Source organism: Lepus europaeus, chromosome 6 (genome assembly GCF_033115175.1).
Source record: "Lepus europaeus isolate LE1 chromosome 6, mLepTim1.pri, whole genome shotgun sequence".
Classification (NCBI taxonomy): Eukaryota; Metazoa; Chordata; class Mammalia; order Lagomorpha; family Leporidae; genus Lepus; species Lepus europaeus.
In genome coordinates, this window is record NC_084832.1 from 58,495,722 (window position 1) to 58,518,089 (window position 22,368).

The window sequence follows — 22,368 nt, forward strand, 5'->3', positions numbered from 1 at the left end:
CAGTTATGAAAAATAGAAATTCAAACAAACTAATACAGATTAGGGTTTAAAAATAAGTATTTTCCAAATGAAAAAAATACTGGTGAAATTATATGTCCGGGGCCGGCGCCATGGCTCACTTGGTTAATCCTCCACCTGCGGCTCCGGCATCCCATATGGGTGCCAGTTCTAGTCCTGGTTGCTCCTCTTCCAGTCCAGCTCTCTGCTGTGGCACAGGAGAGCAGTGGAGGATGGCCCAAGTGCTTGGGCCCCTGCACCCACATAGGACACCAGGAGGAAGCACCTGGCTCCTGGCTTCGAATCGGCATAGTTCTGGCCATAATGGCCATTTGGGGGGTGAACCAATGGAAGGAAGACCTTTCTCTCTGTCTCTTTCTCTCTCTCTCTGTAATTCTTCCCGTCAAATAAATAAATAAAATCTTTAAAAAAAAGAAATTATATGTCCATACATGCTTTAGGTAGGAATACTGACAATCTAATCTGATAAAAGTCCTTCCAATATTTCAAATATTAGAAGCGTAACCAGAAAAGTCTCTAATACAGCTCTTTAGAGCATCAATATCATACCAGGAAAACAGAACTGTATGATGTATGTCTCCTCTCAAATCCTTTTCATTCTTATTGCCACGACCCAACTCAAAAACCTGATCTTTCACCTAGATTACTGTGCTAGCCTCCCACATTTTTTTCCCCATACTTAAACTTTTTCTTCCAACAGTCCGACACCACACAAAAATAATTCTTCAGTCATGTCACCAAAAATCTGCAAATGGCTTCCTACAGTCCTGATGAGGTTACAGTTTCTTTCCCGGCCCTTCCCCCATCTTCCACACTTTCTGCTTCAATCACATTAGAACACCGTGACCTTCAGAACTTACCTAGCACTGACACCTCTTTGCTGCTATCTAAAAATTATCTCAGGGTCAGCACTGTGGCTTAGCAGGTAAAGCTACCACCAGCAGTGCCGAGATCCTATATGTGGACCAGTTAGAGTCCCAGCTATTCCACTTCTGACCCAGCTCTCTGCTATGGCCTGGGAAAGGATTAGAGCATGGCCCAAGTCCATGGGCCTCTATATCTGCATGGGAGACCCGAAGGAAGCTCCTGGCTCCTGGCTTTGGATCAGCCCAGCTCTGGCTGTTGTGGCCATTTGGGGAGCAAATAAATAAATTAATTTAAAAAAAAGGTATCTTTTCCCAAATCCAAGACATCTCCCAAGACACTTCCTCTAAAAGCTTTCCCCCACTTTCTCTGCTCTCTGAAAATACCTTTTATACACCTTTGTCACCAATCCCAGTTTTGTGATTTCTACTTAAAAACCAATCTCATCTGACTTGGTGAAACTCATATTCCCAGCATCTGACACCCAGGAAACACTGGTTTTAATTTAATGTAAACTGAATCCTATAGAGAGGATTGGATTTGATTTAATGTAAACATAATCCTATACAGAGTTGGATAATGGCTTTACATGAACAATCTGAGGCTTTACATACGAGCTACCCACAGATGACACCCAAACTTACAACTCCACCCACAAATCTCCCCTGGGAGTACAGATTATCAGCTAACAGCCTATTCAACAGCTCTAGTTGACGTGAATGTATTCCCAATGCAACTCCTGGTCTTCCCTCCAAATCTACTCCATTTACATTCTTCTCTATTTCAATTAATACCAACTCCATCCTTCCAGCTGTTTGGCAGAAAACTTTAAAGTTGTTCTTGTCTCCTCTCTATCTCACATCCCACTTCCTGTGTTTCAACAAATTCCTTAAAAAAAAAAAAAAGATTTATTTATTTATTTGAAAGACAGAGTTACAGAGAGGCAGAGGCAGAGAGAGAGAAGTCTTCCATCCACTGGTTCACTCCCCTAATGGGCCCCATGGCTGGAGCTGGGCTGATGGGAAGCCAGGAGCCAGGAGCTTCCTCATGGTCTCCTAAGAGGATGCAGGGGCCCAAGGACTTGGGCCATCTTCCACGGCTTTCCCAAGCCATAGCAGAGAGCTGGATCAGAAGTGGAGCAGCCGGGACTCGAACCGGGGCATCCATATGCGATGCCAGCACTGCGGTCAGCGGCTTCAACAAACCCTTTTTGTCCTACCTTTAACGTTTATCCAGAAACAACTACTTCTCATCCTCTCTCAGCTCTACTCTGGTTCAAGTGTCAAATCTCTCTCCCTTGGACAACGGCAACAGTTTGAGAACTGGACTCCCTTTCAGCCCATGAATCCTCTCAAGACAAATCAGATCCCGTCGTTCTTTGCACTACCCACCTCACAATGCGGGAAAAGTCAAAAAGCCCCTGACCCACAAAGACCTAACAGGTCTACCCTCTTCCGTCATCTACAGCTGTACCTCGGCACAGCCCACGCGGACTTCCACTCTGCTGCACTGTTTCCACCTCAAAGCCTTGATACTTCGAAGTTTCTGCTGCGTGTATCCCTGTTCTCCCAGATGTAGCCGTGACTCTGCGCCCTCACTTCCCTGGGGGTCTTTCCTCAAATGTCACTTTCCTTACGGCCGACAGCGACATTTCGAACGGCACTCCCTCCCATTTTTCTTTGCTTTATCTAACCCCAAAGCATGCACATTATCTTCCAAAAAACTACTTTCCGGAGACGCCATAAACAAGTTTTCTATCTTGTTCACTCTGTAGTCCCCAATTCCTAGCACACAGTTAGAAGTTAGTAAGTCGCTGCAAGATGGGAAGACGTTTCAGACATTTTAAGGCATTAGTGATCAAGTTCCAAGACTACTGGGCAAAGTGGAGAGAAGAAAGGGAGAAATGGGAGAAGGAAGGGGGGGGGGCGGTACCGCGCCGAACAGCCACTTACCCGGAGGGTTGTGGGGATTCTGATGCAGCGGAAAACCCTCAGGAGACTGTCCCCAGTACCATGAGGTCGCCGCCTGGAAATTCCAGGAAGGCACGCCGCTCCGCTGAGGCTGAGAATCAAAAGGGGACTGGGCGTCGAAAGGGGGCTGCGCTCCGGGAAGAATCTGAGCATCGAAGGGGGGCGGCGCCCCGGAGAGAGACTGGGCCAGCATGGGAGGCTGCGCCTCGGTGCAAGGCTCTGACCCGGGTGCGAGAGGAGACGACGAAGGAGGCGGCGGTGGCGTCAGCGCCGACCACAGCATCCAGTTGTTCCGCAGCGAAGCAGTGCCGCTCCCGGGCCCCAACGCGGGCGTCACCTCCGAGGCTGGAACCCACTCGTTAGGAGCCACTAATTCCCTAGCTGGCTCAGCCATGCCACCTTCCAGCTAGGAATCCCAGCATGCGACTGTGGCACAAGCTTTCGGCGTCACTTCCGTTAGCGCAACCCACGGGGCTCAGCCAACCACAGGCCTCTACGTCATTAGTAGGAGCCGGAAAAACTTCCAGCATCTGCGGCTGGTCGAGGGCAGCTCTTTGGGTAGATTGGAAGTGCGCGGACAGATTTGTGTGCGTGTTCAGTGTCGGCCACCGCGGATGGCCAGGGACCTGATCGGGCCGGCGCTACCACCCGGCTTCAAGGCCCGCGGCACGGCGGAGGACGAGGAGCGGGACCCGAGCCCCGGTAAGCGGAGACGTGTCCCCTGCCCGCCAGGCCCGACTGACCCCTTTTCTAGAGTGGCCCTGGCGTTGGAGGAAAGAGCTGAGGTCTTGGAGGGCGGAGTGGTGAGTGAGCGCGGCCCGACCCCAGCTAACTCTTCTCCCAAGATTCTGGGCGGCTCCCCAGAACGCGAGCTTTGGCTTGGTGACCATTATAACGATGATCCATTCCAATAGGGCGCTTCATAAAAGCCGGGCGCTGTGTTAATTCATGTACAATCGGTCATTTAATCCTCCCAGCCACTATATGAGGAAAATACTATTATTTCCATAGACACATGAGGACACCGAGGCCCGGGCAGGTGCCCAAACCACAGCTAGTGTCAGTATGGAGCCCGAATTAAAACGAAGCGGGTCTCCCAGACCTCCGTGCCATATTGCTTTCTGATGCGCAAGGTCCTGGCCTCGGATCTGCCTGCCTAACCTCTCATTCAGTTATCACAGCTGACACATCCCAGTGTGCTTATAGTTCCCAGACTCTGCGCAGTTGCTCCAAGCTTAAGGCTTCTCTTGGCCTGTCCCTGGTTGCACTTTTCAGACGTACCCGGCAATCTCCTGCCCGTCCTTAAAGGCCCAAGTTAAATGTCATCTCAGAGAAACCTTTCCAAACTGTCAAATGTTGCACGCCTTCCTTTTTACCTTTGGGCATTTTCCTATTTGGTTACATTATGTGTCTGAAATTTTTTGTGTGTTTTTTTTTTTTTTTTCCTGAAAGGCAGAGAGAGCAGTTTCCCATATGCTAGTTCACGCCTCAAATGCACCAAACAGCTGGCACTAGCCCATACTGAAGCTCAGAACTGGGGACGGAATCCAGGTCTCCCGTGTGGGTACCAGGAACCCAACTATGGGAACCATCAAATGTGCGTTAGCAGGAAGCTGGAGTCCAGAGCCTGATATCGAATGCAAGGACAACAATGTGGGACAAAGGCATCTTTTTTTTTTTTTTTAAAGATTTATTTATTTGTTTGAAAGGCAGAGTTACAGAGTGAAAGGGAGAGAGATTTTTCATCTGCTGGCTCACTCCCCAGTGGTTACAACCCCAGGCCAAAGCCAGGAGCCAGGAACTTCATCTGGGTTTCCCATATGGGTGCAGGGGCTGAAAGACTTGGGCCATTTTCCACTTGCATTAGCAGGGAGCTGGATCAGAAGTGGAGCACCCATGACTTAAACCAACGCCCATATAGATGCTGGCGCTTCAGCCTGTGGCTTTAACCTGCTGTTGCACAGTGTGGGCTTCACATTACAAGTTTAATACACTGCATATATCTGAATAGTTTATAGACATGCTGTCCCCACATGTGCTCATCATGTATACCAGGCAAATGTTTCTCAGACTCCTCCGTCCATATTTGCCTCCTTTAATGTTCTGATTTGTAGACTGAAATAGATAGAGAAGAGTAAAGCCGGAAGAGCAACCCTCCCACTTCTGAATCTAATTATCTGTCCTTGGTACCCAGGAACCTTGTTTCAACCAGAAGTTCCCTTCTAGATTCTCATTCCTGTTACAACCATTAAAGAATCAGGCTTTTTTTTTTTTTTTTACAGTTATATATTTTTATATTATTTACATTATTTTACACTTATATATGCTTATTTATTAACCATACATTGCATCATCCTATATCATTTCATAAAGACCTTCTTTATCCTTCAAAATCAGGCTTTTATATTAGCAAGGAAGGTTCTATTCAAGTAGGTTGAAGAAAAGTGTAGTTAACCAAGTTATCTGGTTGGGTTCCTGTGTGTACGTTGTTTCTGGTTCACCACAGTCCCTGGTTTTAAACCAAGGCAAGAGTTGCGGGTAAGCACCCTCATGTCCCAGATAGGTACTTCCAGGCTGGCTTGCTTCCATCATTCTGCCAACAGTTACTTCAGGCACTCCTTTATCTGCTCTCTGGTTGTTTCTTTTGTGTGTTCATCCTCCCCCACCCAACCCCCGCCCCCGGCATTTAACACTGTATGTGTGTGATCTGTCTGCCTTGCTTTACGTTGAAGGAATTCAATGCCAACCTACTGGCATATAAAAGAGCCTTGACAAATATTTATTGCATGAACCTACCTCTTCATCAGGCACAGTATCTTGCACATAGTATGTCATTTTAAATACATTGCATACAATTCCATTTCTTTCATGGAACAATCCTAGATGGTTGATCCTAAAATAGCTGCCAGCATTTTTTCATCTCCTTATTTCTCTATCTGAACCCTTAAGAAGTTTGTCAGTACCAACAGCTTTCAAAATCCCTATATCACATCATAGAAGCTCCCAACGGGCCATCTTCTAGTTACTACCCACCTTACTATCCCTCCCCTCCGAAAACCAAAAGGTAGTCACCATTCTGACTTGCAGCCTCCCAGATTAGTTTTGCATGCATTTGTGCTTTGATACTTGAGCCATCACAGGCTGCCTCCCAGGGTGCACATTAGCAGGAAGCTGGAATCAGAAGTGGAGCCAGGACTCGAGCCAGGCATTCCAATGTGGGATGCAGGTGTCCCATGAAGTAACTTAATTGCTGCCCAACACATCTGCCCCCAGTAATTTTTGAAAGCAAATTTTGAATTTTTATTATTTTTAAAAAAGATTTATTTATTTGAAAGGCAGAGTTACAGAGAGGCAGAGGGAGGGAGGGAGGGAGAGAGAGAGGGAGAGAGAGAGAGAGAGAAACCAACCTTCTATCTGCTGGTTCACTCCCCAAGTGGCCACAATGGCTGGAGCTGCAGTAATCCAAAGCCAGAAGCCTGGAGCCCCTTCTGGGTCTCCCTCACGGGTGCAGGGGCCCAAGCACTTGGGCCATCTCCCACTGCTTTCCTAGACCATAGCAGAGAGCTGGATCAGAAGTGGAACAGCTGGAACTTGAACCAGCACCATATGGGATGCCTGCACTGCAGGTGGCAGCTTTATCTGCTATGCTACCGCGCCAACCCCGGATTTTGAATTTTTAAGTCTATTTTTATGTATTGGATTCTTATTCTCTACTAATATACTACAAGAGGCAGGAAAGTTTTTTCATAAATAGGCCAGTGGTCCCAAAATTAGCCCTAAATTCTCCCCTAAGTTATGCTGATGAACCCAAATATCACTGATAGTACCATTGAAATTTTTAATGGCCATCTTAAACTTAAGATGTGAACATGTTTTTTTTATTTGTTTTATTAAGATTGTTTAAATTTATTTGAGAGGCAGAGAGAAAGCTCTTCCATCTGCTGGTTCACTCCCCAAATGTCCACAATGGCCAGAGCTGGGCTGATCTGAAGCCAGGAGCCAGGAGCCAGGAGCCTCATCCTGATCTCCATGTGGGTGCACAGGGCCATCTTCTACTGCTTTCCCAGACACATTAGCAGGGAGCTGGATGGGAAATAGAGTAGCCAGGACTCAAACTGGAGCCCATTTTGGATGCCGGCACCACAGGCGGAGGCTTAACCAACTACGCCACAGTGCTGGCAGATATGAAAATCCTGACTCTTCCCCTAAACCTGCCTTCCTAGGAAGACTAGGGATTTTAGAGAATGGCAGTCAGGTGGGCAACCTAAGACATCCTGTTTCCTTTTTTTCCCCCCTAACTTCTCACATCCAAGCCATCAGTAAGTTCTCTTTGCTCGTCTATCAAAATATGTTGCAAATCAACATACATTTTTTTCTTTTTTTTTTTTTAAAGATTTATTTATGTATTTGAAAGGCAGAGTTACAGAGAGAGGTAGAGACAGAGAAGTCTTCCATCCTCTGGTTCACTTCCCAGATGGCTGCAACAGCCGGAGCTGCGCCGATCCAAAGCCAGGAGCCAGGAGCTTCTTCCAGATCTCCCATGTGGGTGCAGGGGTCCAAGGACTTGGGCCATCTTCCACTGTTTTCCCAGGCCATAGTAGAGAGCCGGATAAGAAGTGGACCAACTGGGACTCAAACCGGAGCCCACATGGGATGTCGGCACTGCAGGCAGTGGCTTTACCTGCTACACCTCAGTGCTGGCCCTTTTTTTTTTTTTTTTTTTTTTTAGATTTATGTTATTTATTTGAAAGGCAGAGTTACAGAGAAAGAGAGAGACAGACAGACCAAGACCTTCCATCGCTGGTTCACTCCTTAAATGGCTGCAACAGTCAGGACTGGGCCAAACTGAAGCCAGGAGCCAGGAGCTTCTCTTGGGTCTCCTGGGTGGGTGTAGGGACCCAAGCATTTAGGCCATCTTCTACTGCTTTCCCAAGCTCATTAGCACGAAGCTAAATCAGAAGTGGAGCAGCTGAGACTCCAGCCATTGCCTACATGGTATGCCAGCATTGTAAGCAGTGTCTTTACCCACTTTGCCACAACACTGACTCCCATTTATTTTTTTCCTAAAGTGTATTTATTTATTTGAAAGGCAGAGAGTTGGGGTGGAACGTATCCTCCATCCACTGGTTCACTCCTCAAATGCCCACAACAGGCTAGGCCAAAGCCAAGAGCGAGGAACTCTATCCAGGTTTCCCATATGGGTCATAGAGACCCAAATACTTAGGCAATCATCTGTTGCCTTCCCAGGTGCATTAGCAGGGAGCTGGATTGGAAGCGGAGCAGCTGATACTCAAAATAACATCACAAGCAACAGCTTAGGCCGCTTTGCTGCAACACCAGCTCCGCAGATCAAATGTTTCTTACAGTTTCTTTTTCTTTTTATTTTTTGAAAAGCAGAGTTAGTAAGAGGCAGAGGCAAACAGAGAGAGAGAGAGAGAGAGAGAGATCTTCATCCTCTGGTTCACTCTTCAAATGGCCGCAACAACCAGAGCTGGGCCAATCCAAGGGCAGGAGCTTCTTCTGGGTCTCCCACACAGGTGCAGGTGCCCAAAGAGTTGGGACATTTTCTGCTGCTTTCCCAGGCCATAGCAGAGAGCTGGATTGGAAGTGGAACAGGGGGAACTTGAACTAGCGTCCATACAGGATTCCAGCACAGCAGACATCGGTTTTACGCACTATGCTACAGCATCGGCCCCTCTTACCAGTTTCTAATGCATATCTCCTACTAATGATCCCCCTTGTTTATTGTACAAAGCTAACACTTTTTTTTTTAAAGATTTATTTATTTATTTGAAAGAGTTACACAGAGAGAGGAGAGGCAGAGAGAGAGAGAGGTCTTCCATCCAATGGTTCACTCCCCAGGTGGCCACAACGGCTGGAGCTGCGCCGATCCGAAGCCAGGAGCCAGGAGCTTCTTTCCAGTCTCCCACGTGGGTGCAGGGGCCAAGGACTTGGGCCAGCTTCTACTTCTTTCCCAGGCCATAGCAGAGAGCTGGACAGAAAGTGGAGCAGCCGGGTCTCAAACCGGTGCCCATATAGGATGCCAGTGCTTCAGGCCAGGGTGTTAACTCACTGTGCCCCAGCGCCGGCCCCACACTCTTTTAAAGGTGATTCAAGTCACAGCTCTCTTGTCTTGAAAACTTCCAGTGACTACCTATTGTAATTAAAATCAAAATTCCTTCTTGTAGGTACACTAGCATTTATTGAATGATACTACATGCCAGGTGCTGTTAGGCGCTTTGCATCTATGTACTGATGTGTTGTTCACAACAATCATCTTACAAAACAAGGATGTAGCACAGGAAAGCTAAGTTGTGTGTGTGTGACATCACGCAGCGATGCAGTGTAGTAATTTACAATTTTGCTTGTATATAAAGCAAGAGCAAGTCACTCTCACAAGTGGACTGAAAGACCCTTAACCTTCTTCGTAGGATGCCAGTGCAGTGTAGTGTCACTGTCTTCTCTGTATTTATACTAGCAAGCGGCAAAAGTTGGAGTGATTCTAATTTTGTTTCTGCTTGAAAAGTCATCTTGAAAAGAAAACTGCAATATGGTAATATGAGTAAAAAAAAGTTAAGTGATGGATCTTAAAAATTCATGTATTTATTTGAAACTCAGAGTTACAGAGAAAAGGAGAGAGAGAGAGAAAAATCTTCCATTTGCTGGATGACTACAATTGCCAGATGACCCCAATGGCCAGGGCTGGGCCAGGTCAAACTCAGGAGCCAGGAGCTTCTTCTGGGTTCTCCCATGTGAGTGCAGGGGGCCAAGCGCTTGGGCCATCCTCCACTGCTATTTCCAGATCATTATCAGGGAGCTGGATTGGAAATGGAGCAGCCAAGAAGCGAGAGCTACCCACATGGGATGCTAGTGTCACAGGCAGCACCTTTATCCACTATGCCTCATCTTGTGATGAATCTTGTGATGGATCTAAGAAACCAGAAATGATCATTGTGATTTTCGATATATTAGAGTATGTAGCTGCAAATTTGGTAAGCTCCATGATACAAATATTATTTTGCATGTGCTATCTAAAAGGAAAAGAACTTATTTGTCCAGCTGTACTAACCAATGCAAAAATTGTTATCAGGGAAATTATACGCAATTGTCAAAAATTCAGGGTTTTTTTTCCCTAAAGATTTATTTATTTATTTTGAAAGTCAGAGATAGAGAGATCTTCCATCTGCTGGTTCACTCCCTAGATGGCTGCAATGGCTGGAGCTGAGCCAGGCCAAAGGGACACAAGCACTTGGGCCATCTGCTGCTGCTGTTTGCAGGCCGTTATTATACAAAAAATTAGTTACATGTTTATGACACCTTCCTGGAAATGGAACAGCCGAGACTCGAACTGGTACCCAAATGGGATGCAGTCATCACAGACAGTGGCTTTACCTGCTATGCCACAATGCCAGCCCCATAAATTAGGTATTAACGAAAGTTGTATGGAGATTGTCTAAAGCATGATTGTTGCCTTCTTAGAGTTAGAAAGACAAAACCACTGTACACAAAACAGGAGCCAATGAGACTGAAGTCTGTAATAATTGGTACATATCCAAGTGCTGAGGGTTTTAGAAAAGAAAGTGGAAAATCTCAGCCAGGAGGAGTTGGTGAAACAGTTGTGGCTGCTTGTGACGTACCCAAACAATCTCCTTTAGTTGCAGGACCAGCTTTGCCCCCAGATTACAGAAGCAGTAGTTCAGATTCATCAGACAGTGATGAGGACAGTAGTTCTTTGTATGAAGAAGGAAATCAAGAATCTGAAGATGACGACTCTGGTCCAACAGCAAGGTCAGTCACTCACTTAAATGACAAGCCAAGCTTCAAACCTAGTGAAGTTGGCTGGAACAGAGAACTAGTAAGGGGATGTCATACTTGCATTTTTACAGCAAAGGAAGAAATCATTTTGTGTGACATTTTATGAACTGTGCATTCTACAATGAAGTTTATTCTAGTAGATAATTGTAGAGATAACTAGTATTTCAATAAAATTTTTCTATAAAGGATTTTTTCCTTCAGGAATTATTGACTATTCTGGATAAATCATCAAATTTCTTTTTAAAAATTATATGTGTGGTATATATGTCTTGTTTATAATACTTTCCTTCGAATCTAGCTTCACCCTGCTCAGGCTGTGTAAATAGGCAGTTGGATGACAGGGTTTTCTGATATGTTTTATAGAATATGAAAAATAGCAACTTTCTCAAATAAGACTAAAAGTCAAAGTCATGAAGTTTTCTCTGAGAAGCATCTAACAAATAGAGAATGGAAACTCTGGTAAATGGAATGTTTAATACCACAGAAGATGTAGAATAGTGAAACATAACTGCTATAAAGAAGTAACTAGTTTCTAACAATTTAGGCTAAAAATAAATTCCAGGATGAGATTAGTTAAGAACTGCTGTGATATCCTTTTTTTATTAATTTTGTAAGTTAGGATATTGTTTAAGTGTTTCTACAACCAGTGTCAATGCTTCCATTCAAAATTAAATTCTCTCTCTCTGAAAAATATTTTGACATACATTCTGGTAAATCTCGTACTATTGTATTTTCAGAAAGCAGAGGAGAAATGAAGGTGATGATGATGATGACGACGACGACGATGGATTCTTTGGACCAGCCCTTCCTCCTGGATTTAAAAAGCAGGATGATTCTCCTCCAAGGTGACAATATGTGATATTTCAGGCCAGTCTTTTCTAGATATTTCAGCTGTTATGTATTGATTCATTAGAGTTGTCTGAAAATTTTTTTAACTTATGTATTTATATAACATTTAAAATAGAACATTATTAGGGAAAAGTACATGTTCCCTGTAATACAAATAATTAGTTACAGGTTTATGACACCTTCCATAGTTTACAGACACTTCCACATCTCTTACTTGGTCTCACAGAAGTGTTTTGTGGTAGGCTGGCTAGAACATCAGCCCTGTCCTTGCTTTGCTCTTTTTGTTTGTTTATTTTTGAGAGGCAGAAAGAGAAAGAGACAGACAGACTGGAACCATCACTGGTTCACTCCTCCAATGCCTACAGAGCCTGGCGAGCTGAAGGCAGGAGCTAGGAACTCAGCCTACATGAGTGGCAGGAACTCAGCTACTTCAGCTGTGACTGCTGCCTTCCGACGTCCACATTAGCAGGAAGCTGGAACCAGGAATTGAACCCAGGCCCTCCAGTATAAGACGGGGCCATCCTACTGGCATCTTAACCGCTTGGCCAAATGCCAGCACCTCCCCAGTATGCACCTAGAAAAAGTTGCTGCTTATTTTATATTTAACACGTATTATTGCCTTTGGCAGCATATGATTTCCATGTAACTTTGGTCCTTTTAGTTATAGCAGTTAGTCTATTGCTTTTTTTCGTATGGTCCAAAGCTAAGAATGATTTTTATGTTTTTAAAGAGTAGTTTCAAGCACAAAAAGACATATTCCAGGACCCCATATGTGGCCCTCAAAATCTAAAATTTGCTATCTGAGGGTGAGCATTGGCACAGCAGTTAAGATGCTACCTGGGACACCTGTGTACCATATTGGAGTGCCTAGATCAATTCCCAGCTCCTCAGTTTCCAAGCAGCTTCCTACTGATGTACACCATCGGAGGCAAGAAATGGTTCCAGTCCTTGGGTCCATTTTAGCCAAGTGTCAGGCCCTGATTGAGTTCTAGGGTCCTAGCTTCAGCCTGGCCATTGTGGAAATTTGGGGAATGAACCAGTGAATGGAAGATTCCCATCTATCTGCCTCTTTTTTACTGTCTCTCTGCCTTTCAAATAAAGTAAAAATAAATAATGCTTTTTAAATGTATTATCTGGTTCTTTATAGAATGTATGCTGACCCCTGAAATATAATATTCCTTTTAAGAAAACATATTACAGGGCCAGGTGTTTGGTGCAGCAATGAAGCTGCATCCCATAACAGAGTGCCTGGGTTCGAGTCCCAGTTCTCCCCTCCATTCTAGCTTCCTGCTAGCATCCTGGGAGGCAGCAGACGATGGCTCAAGTATGTGGGTCCTTGCCAACCATGTGGGAGATCCACAGTGAATTCCTGGCTCCTGGCTTTGGCCTGGCCAAGCCCAGGCTCTTGCGGGCATTTGGGGAGTGAATCAGTAGATAGGAGACCTCTGTATCTCATTTGCTCTCTCTCTGCCTTTCAAATAAATTACATTATAAAAAATTTTAAAAGAAAGCGCATTGTGCGGTGAGCATCTCTAATCCAAAAATCCAAAATGCCTCAAATAAAAAATTTTTTTAGAAATACAGAAAAACTAAACATTTTATTTTTGAGACACTCAGAGAGAAAAAAAAAAAAAAAGCTCTCATTCACTGATTCACTCTCCAAATGCTCCCTAATGACAGAACTCAGTCTAGGTCTCCCACATGGGTGACAGGAACTCAGTCACTTGAACCATTACTGCTGTTTTCCAGGGTCCACATTAGCAGGAAGCTGCAGTGGGAATGAGATGGGTATTGGACCCAGGCACTCCAGTATGGAGTCCTTTTTTTTTTTTTTTTTTTTTTTAAGATTGATTGATTTATGAAAGGCAGACTTGCAGAGAGGCAGAGGCAAAGAGAGAGAGAGAGGTCTTCCATCCGCTGGTTCAATCCCCAAATGGCCACAATGGCCGGAGCTGTACCTATCTGAAGCCAGGAGTCAGGAGCTTCTCCCAAGCCTCCCACACAGGTGCAGGGGCCCAAGGACTTAGGCCATCTTCCACTGCTTTCACAGGCCATAGCAGAGAGCTGGATTGGAAGTGGAGCAGCCAGGATTCCAACTGGCACCCATATGGAATGCTGGCACTGCAGGCAGCAGGCAGTAGCTTTACCTGCTATCCCACAGCATCAGCCTCAGTAGGCGTCTTTCCTGATAGACTAAACGCCCACCCCATGAAATTTTTTGAGAGCCACAAGTCTGACAGTTCATATGTACACAAATTTTGTTTCTTGTACAGGATTATTAAATAGGTTTTATAAAATTAACTTCAGGCTATGTGTATAAGGTATATGTGAAATGAAAAACAAATTTCATGTTTAAATATGGGTGTCAGGCCAGCGCCGTGGCTTAATAGGCTAATCCTCCACCTTGCGGTGCCGGCACACCGGGTTCTAGTCCCGGTCAGGGCGCCGGATTCTATCCCGGTTGCCCCTCTTCCAGGCCAGCTCTCTGCTATGGCCCGGGAGTGCAGTGGAGGATGGCCCAAGTGCTTGGGCCCTGCACCTGCATGGGAGACCAGGAGAAGCACTTGGCTCCTGGCTTCGGATTAGCGCGATGCGCCAGCCGCAGCGGCCATTGGAGGGTGAACCAACGGCAAAAAGGAAGACCTTTCTTTCTGTCTCTCTCTCTCTCACTATCCACTCTGCCTGTCAAAAAAAAATATAAATAAATAAATAAATAAATATGGGTGTCATCTTCAAGGCATCTGCTTGTGTATGTGCAGATATTCCAAAATCTGAAACAGTTCTGGTTCAAAACATTCCAGGTAAGGGATACTTACCTGTACTTAGGTGTATAGTGACATCTTTTTCTTTGCTTTTTTTTTTCCAAGTTGTATTTATTTATTTGAAAGGCAGAGTCAGAGAGAGAGAATGTTGCATCTTTTGGTTCACTTTTCAAATGGCCATAATGGCCAGGACTAGGCCGGGCAGAAGCCAAGAGCTTCATCCGGCTCTCCCACATGGTACAGGAGCCCAGGTACTTGGGCCATCTTCCGCTGCTTTCCAAGGTGCATTAGCAAAGAGCTGTATTGGAAGTGGAGCAGCCAAGACATGAGCCTGTGCCCATCCACTGCACCACAACACCAGCCCCAGTGACATCTTTCTTGTGAATTGTATTTTGGTAATAAAATATATGTGTGAAATAAATAGCTGGTAGCATATCTCAGAGTCAGAAACCTTTTCTGCAACCACAGAGTGTCCTCATTATATTCTTTTGCTGTATTTTAAATTTTCAGTACCAGTAATTTTTTTTTAAGATTTATTTATTTATGTGAAAGGTAGAGTTACAGAGAGGCAGAGACAGAGACAGAGAGAGAGAGAGATCGATCTTCTATCTGCTGGTTCACTCTCCAAATGACTGCAACGTCCAGGAGCCAGCATTTTCATCTAGATCTCCCATGTAGGTACAGGGGCCCAAGGTCTTGGGCCTTCTTTCACTGCTTTTCCAGGTGCATTAGCAGAGAGCTGGATTGCAAGTGGAGCAGCTGGGACTTGGACCAATGCCATTCTGGGATGCCAACACTGCAGGCTGCAGCATTACCCATACGCCACAGTGCTGTCCCCAGTACCAGTAATTTTATCTCTGCAAGTCCCCTAAAGCCAGAAAATTGAGCTGTAATTGCATTTGTAGATCTGCTAAAAATTGTACTGTGAAAAAAAACTCATGTTGCACTTGTAGTTTATAAATGAGAAGTAATTGGATCTTTCTACAATGGCAAACTTCCCTGTCCTCCATATACAAAATTGTTCTCAGAGAAGTTTCAAATACCAAGATGAGATGATTAAACGGTCACGATCAGAACCCAGACTTTCTTTTTTTTTTTTTTTTAACTTTTATTTAATGAATATAAATTTCCAAAGTACAGCTTATGGGTTACAATGGCTTCCCCCCTCCCATAACTTCCCTCCTACCCGCAACCCTCCCCCCTCCCACTCCCTTTCCCCTTCCATTCACATAAAGATTCATTTTCAATTCTCTTTATATACAGAAGATCAGTTTAGTACATATTAGGTAAAGATTTCAACAGTTTGCCCATATAGCAACACAAAGTGAAAAAACTACCATTGGAGTACTAATTATAGCATTACATAACAATGTACAGCACATTAAAGACAGAGATACTACATAATAGGTTTTTTTTAAAAAAATTAATTAATTTTCTATGCCATTTCCAATTTAACACCAGGTTGTTTTTTTCATTTCCAATTCTCTTTATATACAGAAGATCAATTCAGTATATAATTAGTGAAGACCTCATCAGTTTGTACCCACACAGAAACACAAAGTATAAAAATACTGTTTCAGTACTAGTTATAGCATCACTTCACATTATACAACACATTAAGGACAGATCCCACATGGGGTGTAAGTACACAGTGACTCCTGTTGCTGAGTTAACAATTTGACACTCCTGTTCATGGCGTCAGTAATCTCCCTACGCTCTAGTCATGAGTTGCCATGGCTATGGAAGCCTTTAGAGTTCGCTGACTTTAATCTTATTCCGATAGGGTCATAGTCAAAGTGGAAGTTCTCTCCTCCCTTCAGAGAAAGGTACCTCCTTCTTTGATGGCCCCGTTCTTTCCACTGGGATCTCACTCACAGAGATCTTTCATTTAGGTCTTTTTTTTTTTTTTTCCATGGTATCTTGGCTTTCCATGCCTACTATACTCTCATGGGCTCTTCAGCCAGATCCGAATGCCTTGAGGGTTGATTCTGAGGCCAGAGTGTCGCTTAGGACATCTGCCATTCTACGAGTCTGCTGTGTATCCCGCTTCCCATGTTGGATCTTTCTCTCCCTTTTTGATTCTATCAGTTAGTATTAGCAGATACTTGTCTTGTTTGTGTGATCCCTTTAACTCTTAGACCTATCAGAGCCATCAATTGTGAGCTGAAATTGATCACTTGGACTAGTGCGATGGCATTGGGACATGCCACCTTGATGGGATTGTGTGGGAATCCCCTGGCACATTTCTAACTCCACCATTTGTGGCAAGTCAGATTGAGCATCTTCCAAATTGTACATCTCCTCCCTCTCTTTTTCCACTCTTAAATTTAACAGGGATCACTTTTCAGTTAAAATTTAAACACCTAAGAATAATTGTGTGTTTATTACAGAGTTCAACCACTAGTACTAGAACAACAACAGCAACAACAAATACTAAAAAGGATAAAGTATTACATTGTACATCTAAAGTCAGGACACGAGCTGATCAGTTCATTGTTTCTTATAGTGTCCATTTCACTTAACAGGTTTCCCCTTTGGTGCTCAGTTAGTTGTCACCGATCAGGGAAAACAAATGATATTTTTCTCTTTGGGACTGGCTTAATTCACTCAGCATGATGTTTTCCAGATTGCTCCATCTTGTTGCAAATGACCGGGTTTCGTTGTTTCTTACTGCTGTATAGTATTCTATGGAAAAACCCAGACTTTCTGCCTGCTGCAACTGCTTCTCCTCTGTCAGGAAGCCTGTCTGTGAGGCTCTAACTAAACACAGTGCAACCTGGAAAGTTCAGTGAGGACTTTAGTGCCACCTGGGTTGGGAATATCGGCACAGTGACAACCATGGAAAAAACCTTGGTACAAAAGCAAGGATGAATTAATGTAAGACACTGGAAAATGTCTCCCCCACGCCCCAAATAAAGTAAGGCTGTGTCTTTCTAAGACCGAGAATTCATGAGGTTCTGTCTTTTGAACTGATGATGGTTCCCTCAGGATGTGGTAATAGAGCATCTCATGTGAACTGTGGCATCATGGGATCAAACTCCAGCTCAGGAACTTACGCATTGTGTTAATCTTGGGCAGTATTTTGCTCACCAAAAAGTGGGATGAGTTATACAGGGTGATTTTAAAGAAGCAAAAAGGTACATTGGTAGAAATGTGCTTATTAGCACAGCATCTTTTCCTCTTCCTGTAGGTCTCAGTAAACTACCCGCATACTTCTACATTGTTCCTGGATTAGTGTATAAGTATACACTAATATGTATCGTATTTTATAGCAGATTGCTGACAGCTGTTGTATCTATGTGCTATACTTGTATCCTTAGAAGAACTCAGTTCCTTCTTAAGTAGTTCTGACTGTAATTATAATGCCCCTAAGGTGTTTTTTAGAGGATAGTGGAAACAAAACTGAAAGAAAGCCAAAGAAAAAAATAGAAAAAGACCTTCACAGATTTTAGTGCTTCATAGGGACTTTTTAAATTTTTTTTTTAATTTTTAAAATTTTTTTATTTTTATTTTTGACAGGCGGAGTGGGCAGTGAGAGAGAGAGACAGAGAGAGAAAGGTCTTTTGCCGTTGGTTCACCCTCCAACGGCCACCGTGGCCGGCGCGCTGTGGCCAGCACACCGCGCTGATCGGAAGGCAGGAGCCAGGTGCTTCTCCTGGTCTCCTATGGGGTGCAGGGCCCAAGCACTTGGGCCATCCTCCACTGCACTCCCGGGCCATAGCAGAGAGCTGTCCTGGAAGAGGGGCAACCGGGACAGAATCCGGCACCCCGACTGGGACTAGAACCCCGTGTGCTGGCGCCACAGGCAGAGGATTAGCCTATTGAGCCGCAGCGCCGGCCTATGGGACTTTTTTTTTATGATTACTTAAGAAGCAAAAATAGTTCTTTTTAGGAAGTGGGCATGTGCCAGTGTCACAAAAATTAGGGATTATTGATTTAGTATCTAATTGTTGATTAACAAGTAGAAAGTTAGAATGCAGGGGCTTCGCTGTGACGTAGTGGGAAAGCTACCGCTTGCAGTGCCGGCATCCCATATGGGTTCCAGTTAGAGACCCTGCTGCACCATTTTGGATCCAGCTCTCTGTTTTGACCTGGGAAAGCAGTGGAAAATGGCCCAAGTCTTTGGGCCCCTGCACCCTTATGGAAGACCTGGAAGAAGCTCCTGGCTCCTGGCTCCTGGCTGCGGATTGGTGCAGCTCCAGTTGTTGTGGCTATCTGGGGAGTGAACCAGTGGATGGAAGACCTCTCTCTCTGCCTCTACCTCTCTGTAACTCTGCCTTTCAAATAAATAAATAAACCTTTGAAGAAAAAAAAGAATGCAAAAAAAAAATTTTTTTTAAGATACCTAGTAGAAAAATACTAGGCAGGAACTGGTATTGAGGCTCAGTGAGTTGAGCTGCAGCCTTTATTACAGGCATCCCATCTGAGCACCAGTTTGAGTCCCAGCTGCCCTGCATCCTATCTAGCTCCCTGCTAATGTGGCTGGGAGAGCAGCAGAGGATGGCCCAAGTACTTGGGCCTCTGCCACCTATGTGGAAGACCCAGGTGGGGCTCTGGGCTCTGGGCTCCTGACTGGGCCATTTAGAGAAGAACCAGTGGATGGAGGATCTCTGTGTGTGTGTTTCTCTCCCTCTCTGTCTGTCCCTCTCTCTTAGTAACTCTGCCTTTCAAATAAATAAAATCTTAATTAAAATAAAAGGAAAGGAAAAATACTAGGCGATACTATATGTTAAGTAAAAGTCTCGCTTTATTATCTGGCTTTATTGCTTTTGTGAACTTTTATTCTGAAACTGTTTTTTAAAGCCAGGAGGAATGATAAAAGTTCATTTTATTTTTCAGGCCCATAATAGGTCCTGCATTGCCACCTGGTTTCATTAAATCTCCACAGAAAAGTGACAAAGGCAGACATGATCCAAGAAAACCGGTTTCATCACATCTCAATTCTGAGGTTTGGCAAGTTTTAATTTAGAGAATAAGATGTAACAAACTCAAAACTTTATATAAAGATTTGGTTCTAGTCAGATTAATTTAACTTGGTGCCATAGGTAGATGAAATCAAAAGTTGTTACAAACCTGAGATTCTTTTAGAAAAATAACAAGGTGCAGTGGGTGTTACCTATTCAGGCTTCTTATCTTTGAAGGGAGGCATTAAAAATGTTAGAGAACCAGAACATGATGAAAAGTTTAAGGAATTTAACCTGAAGGAGAGAAAGCTGAGGAGCTTTTTAATAATTAACTCTCATATCCAGCTCTGGTACCTGTGTTGTACAAATGCACTGGATGGATAAGTGATTTTATAAAAAGATCTAATGATTTTGGGGGGATAAAGTATGAAAGCTGTTTTTCTCCCTAACTGCTGATATTGTAGAGGACTTTATAATTTGTAATACATTTTTCCTATACGTGGGTCTTTTATCTTCTTCACAGCCTAATGAAATACAGATTATCTGCATTTTACAGATTCAAAACACCAAAGAAATTGGGTAACTTACCCAACATTGTATAATTTTTATTTAGCAAAGCCATGTTGGAGGCCTGGTTTTATGACTTTAATGGCCTGCTCATTCTGCTATGCTGTAGAACCTTCCTGCACATGAGTTCATCTCACCAAGAGACTCCTGTTACTCTCCACTGACAGTTCACATTACACTGAAAGGAAATATAATACAGTGGTCAAGGTCATGAACTTCAGAGTCATTTACTTATTCTGTCAATAAATTTCTAGAGCACCTGCAGTGTGTCAGACACATAGTCCCAGAAGTGAATCTGTCAACAAATTGTATTGTTCCTGCCTCCAAAAGTCATGGAGAATCCAGCCACTTCTGCACCCACCCTGGCCTGAGTGACATATTTCACCTCTTTGGTCCTCATGTTTCACGTAGCCCTTCCCCCTCTCCTTCCTCTTCTCAACATAGCAGCTAAAGTCTGCATGAGATTGAGTCAAATTGGTAACACTCAAAACCATCAAATTGCTGTTCCTTGGCTTTTATATTTTCAAAATAAAAAGTTGGGGAAAAACTTTTTCAAAGATTTAGCATAAGTCATACTTACAGTTTTGTCCTAACCTACCTATGTAGCAAGTGGGTAATTTATATGATTGCCTAGGTAGTACCTTAGCTTCTCTTAGCAAAATGTGAGAGATGGGGGACTGGAATTACACTGTAGCATACCTGATTAAGGTACCCTTGGTTCTCAGTTGTTTGCTTTATAAATGCCCTTTAATAAAACCTTTTTCAGATTTTGGTTTTCAGATTCTGTTTCTCAAAGAGGAGTTTCTCTTAGTCTCATTCACAAGATTATACTTCCAAATTAAGGCATACACAATAATACTAATGGTTAGCACTTATTGAGCATCTACCACAAGCCAGACACTGCAAAGCACAGCACCAGCGTAAACTTACTCTAATCCAAACAACAGTCGTGAATGTAGTATATCAGGTAGAATACTGTCAGCTACAAATAACAGAAAAGCCAGCTCAAAGTGGAATTTTATCTTAACCTACTTAGTTGACAAATGGGTTGTTTGTGTAATTTCCTTGGTGGTATATATTCTATATTCTTAAAATATGGAAAATGTGTTTTACATATCTAGAAGTAAGCTCATTCCAGAGTTGGTTAATTCAGCAATCTAATGATCCCATCAAGGGCTCCAGTTTTTTCCATCTCTGCTGTACTATCTGTGGTATGTAAATTATCTCTGACTGCTTCATACCAGGAAGCCTACCAAATATCTAAGATTCATAAGCAGGTGGCAGTGTCTGGACACAGAAGGGGAATAGTCCCTTTCTTAGACCCCTTGTTTAAAAAGAGGAAAATCTTCACTGAAGGTTTCCTATAGATCTCCCCTCATGTTTGTTTAACCAACACCATGCTCATGCATAAACAGTCAGTTGGACAAGAAGAATGACCAGTGATTGGATTAAAATTACCAACATTTCCTTCCAGGAGTCAGAGAAATTTCCATTTTCCTAAGGAGGGCATGACTCCAAAGAAGATGAACAAAATGCAGGGTTCTCTTGGCAGTAGAGTTATAATTGGTAGGAGTTGTTGCATGCCTATCTAAAAGACAAGAAAAGGCTTAGAAAACATGCTTGGGGTCACATGACTAGTACAATGACAGAGCCTTAAACCAGGTCTAACTCTGCAACCCAAACTAGAGCCCCATAAGGTATATAAGTTATATTGTGTTTCTGGGTAAAATAATGTACCCTTAAAAAATCGTAAAAAGTAACTCAATGAGAACACCAAAATTGTTTAATATCTTGATTGTATTTGGGCTTATGATTCTGATTTCTTTCATGTTTTAAGTTTCTGTGTTGGGCATAATTTTCTCTCTGCTTTTCCATTGTCCCATTTAGTTTATGTTTCCTGACATCTTAAGTGATCTTTATTTCCAAAAAGTTTCACATATCATCCTATCAAGAGATGCTGAAATTCTACTTTTATAAAACTGTCTCTTATTAGACAGAAGTAAAAAGGTTCAGTATGTCTTTTATGTCTGCTCATTTTATGTCAGCAAATATTTACGTTGGGAGTTACAAACAACGTTTAAGATAATGCCTATGACATCAAAGAGCTTACATCTACAGCTTAATATAGAGATAAGCTATAAACACTTAAAAAGTGAAAACACTAACAGCTGAGATTAAACAATGGCGGGGCTTCTATCACCTAAGTAGGAAAATTACTGGCCATAGATACTTAGATACTGATTTTAGAACCTCAGAGATTTTATCTTTTTTACATGTTCTCCTCTAAGCCTAGGTTTCCTCAAAGAGACAACAAGAATCCTGCCATTTCATAGTTTTGTTACAAGGATCAAATGATGCGTTTTATACCAAAATCCAGGTTATTAATTGTGTGAATATGATTTAGAGCAAGCTATATGATTAAAATATAATTACTTAATTATTTGAGTAAATAGCATTGCTGTTAGAGTTCAGAGAAAGAAGCTCAGATAGAAAGTTACCTTTGGGTGACTAGTGGGGAAAATGAAAGAAAATTCAAATGAACTCCTGATCCTATTATTTTGAAAAATGGAAGAGAGTGAAGCTGCCTGTCAAAGCTGGAAGACAACCATGTTGTTGTTT

General features: G+C 43.2%; 2 protein-coding genes across 2 annotated transcripts in view; one reads left to right on the forward strand and one right to left on the reverse strand.

Annotated features, from left to right (window-relative positions):
* The window catches only part of NUFIP1 (nuclear FMR1 interacting protein 1), a 43,004-nt gene extending 39,740 nt beyond the window's left edge, over positions 1 to 3,264 (reverse strand). The window contains exon 1 of the mRNA XM_062194155.1: positions 2,835 to 3,264. Coding sequence (XP_062050139.1) covers positions 2,835 to 3,246 — 412 coding nt within the window. The 5' untranslated portion in view covers positions 3,247 to 3,264. The remainder of the gene's footprint in view (positions 1 to 2,834) is intronic.
* Positions 3,265 to 3,372: 108 nt separating this feature from the next.
* Positions 3,373 to 22,368, forward strand: part of GPALPP1 (GPALPP motifs containing 1) — a 32,783-nt gene continuing 13,787 nt past the window's right edge. The window contains exons 1-4 of the mRNA XM_062194156.1: positions 3,373 to 3,554; positions 10,508 to 10,640; positions 11,405 to 11,512; positions 19,118 to 19,226. Coding sequence (XP_062050140.1) covers positions 3,467 to 3,554; positions 10,508 to 10,640; positions 11,405 to 11,512; positions 19,118 to 19,226 — 438 coding nt within the window. The 5' untranslated portion in view covers positions 3,373 to 3,466. The remainder of the gene's footprint in view (positions 3,555 to 10,507; positions 10,641 to 11,404; positions 11,513 to 19,117; positions 19,227 to 22,368) is intronic.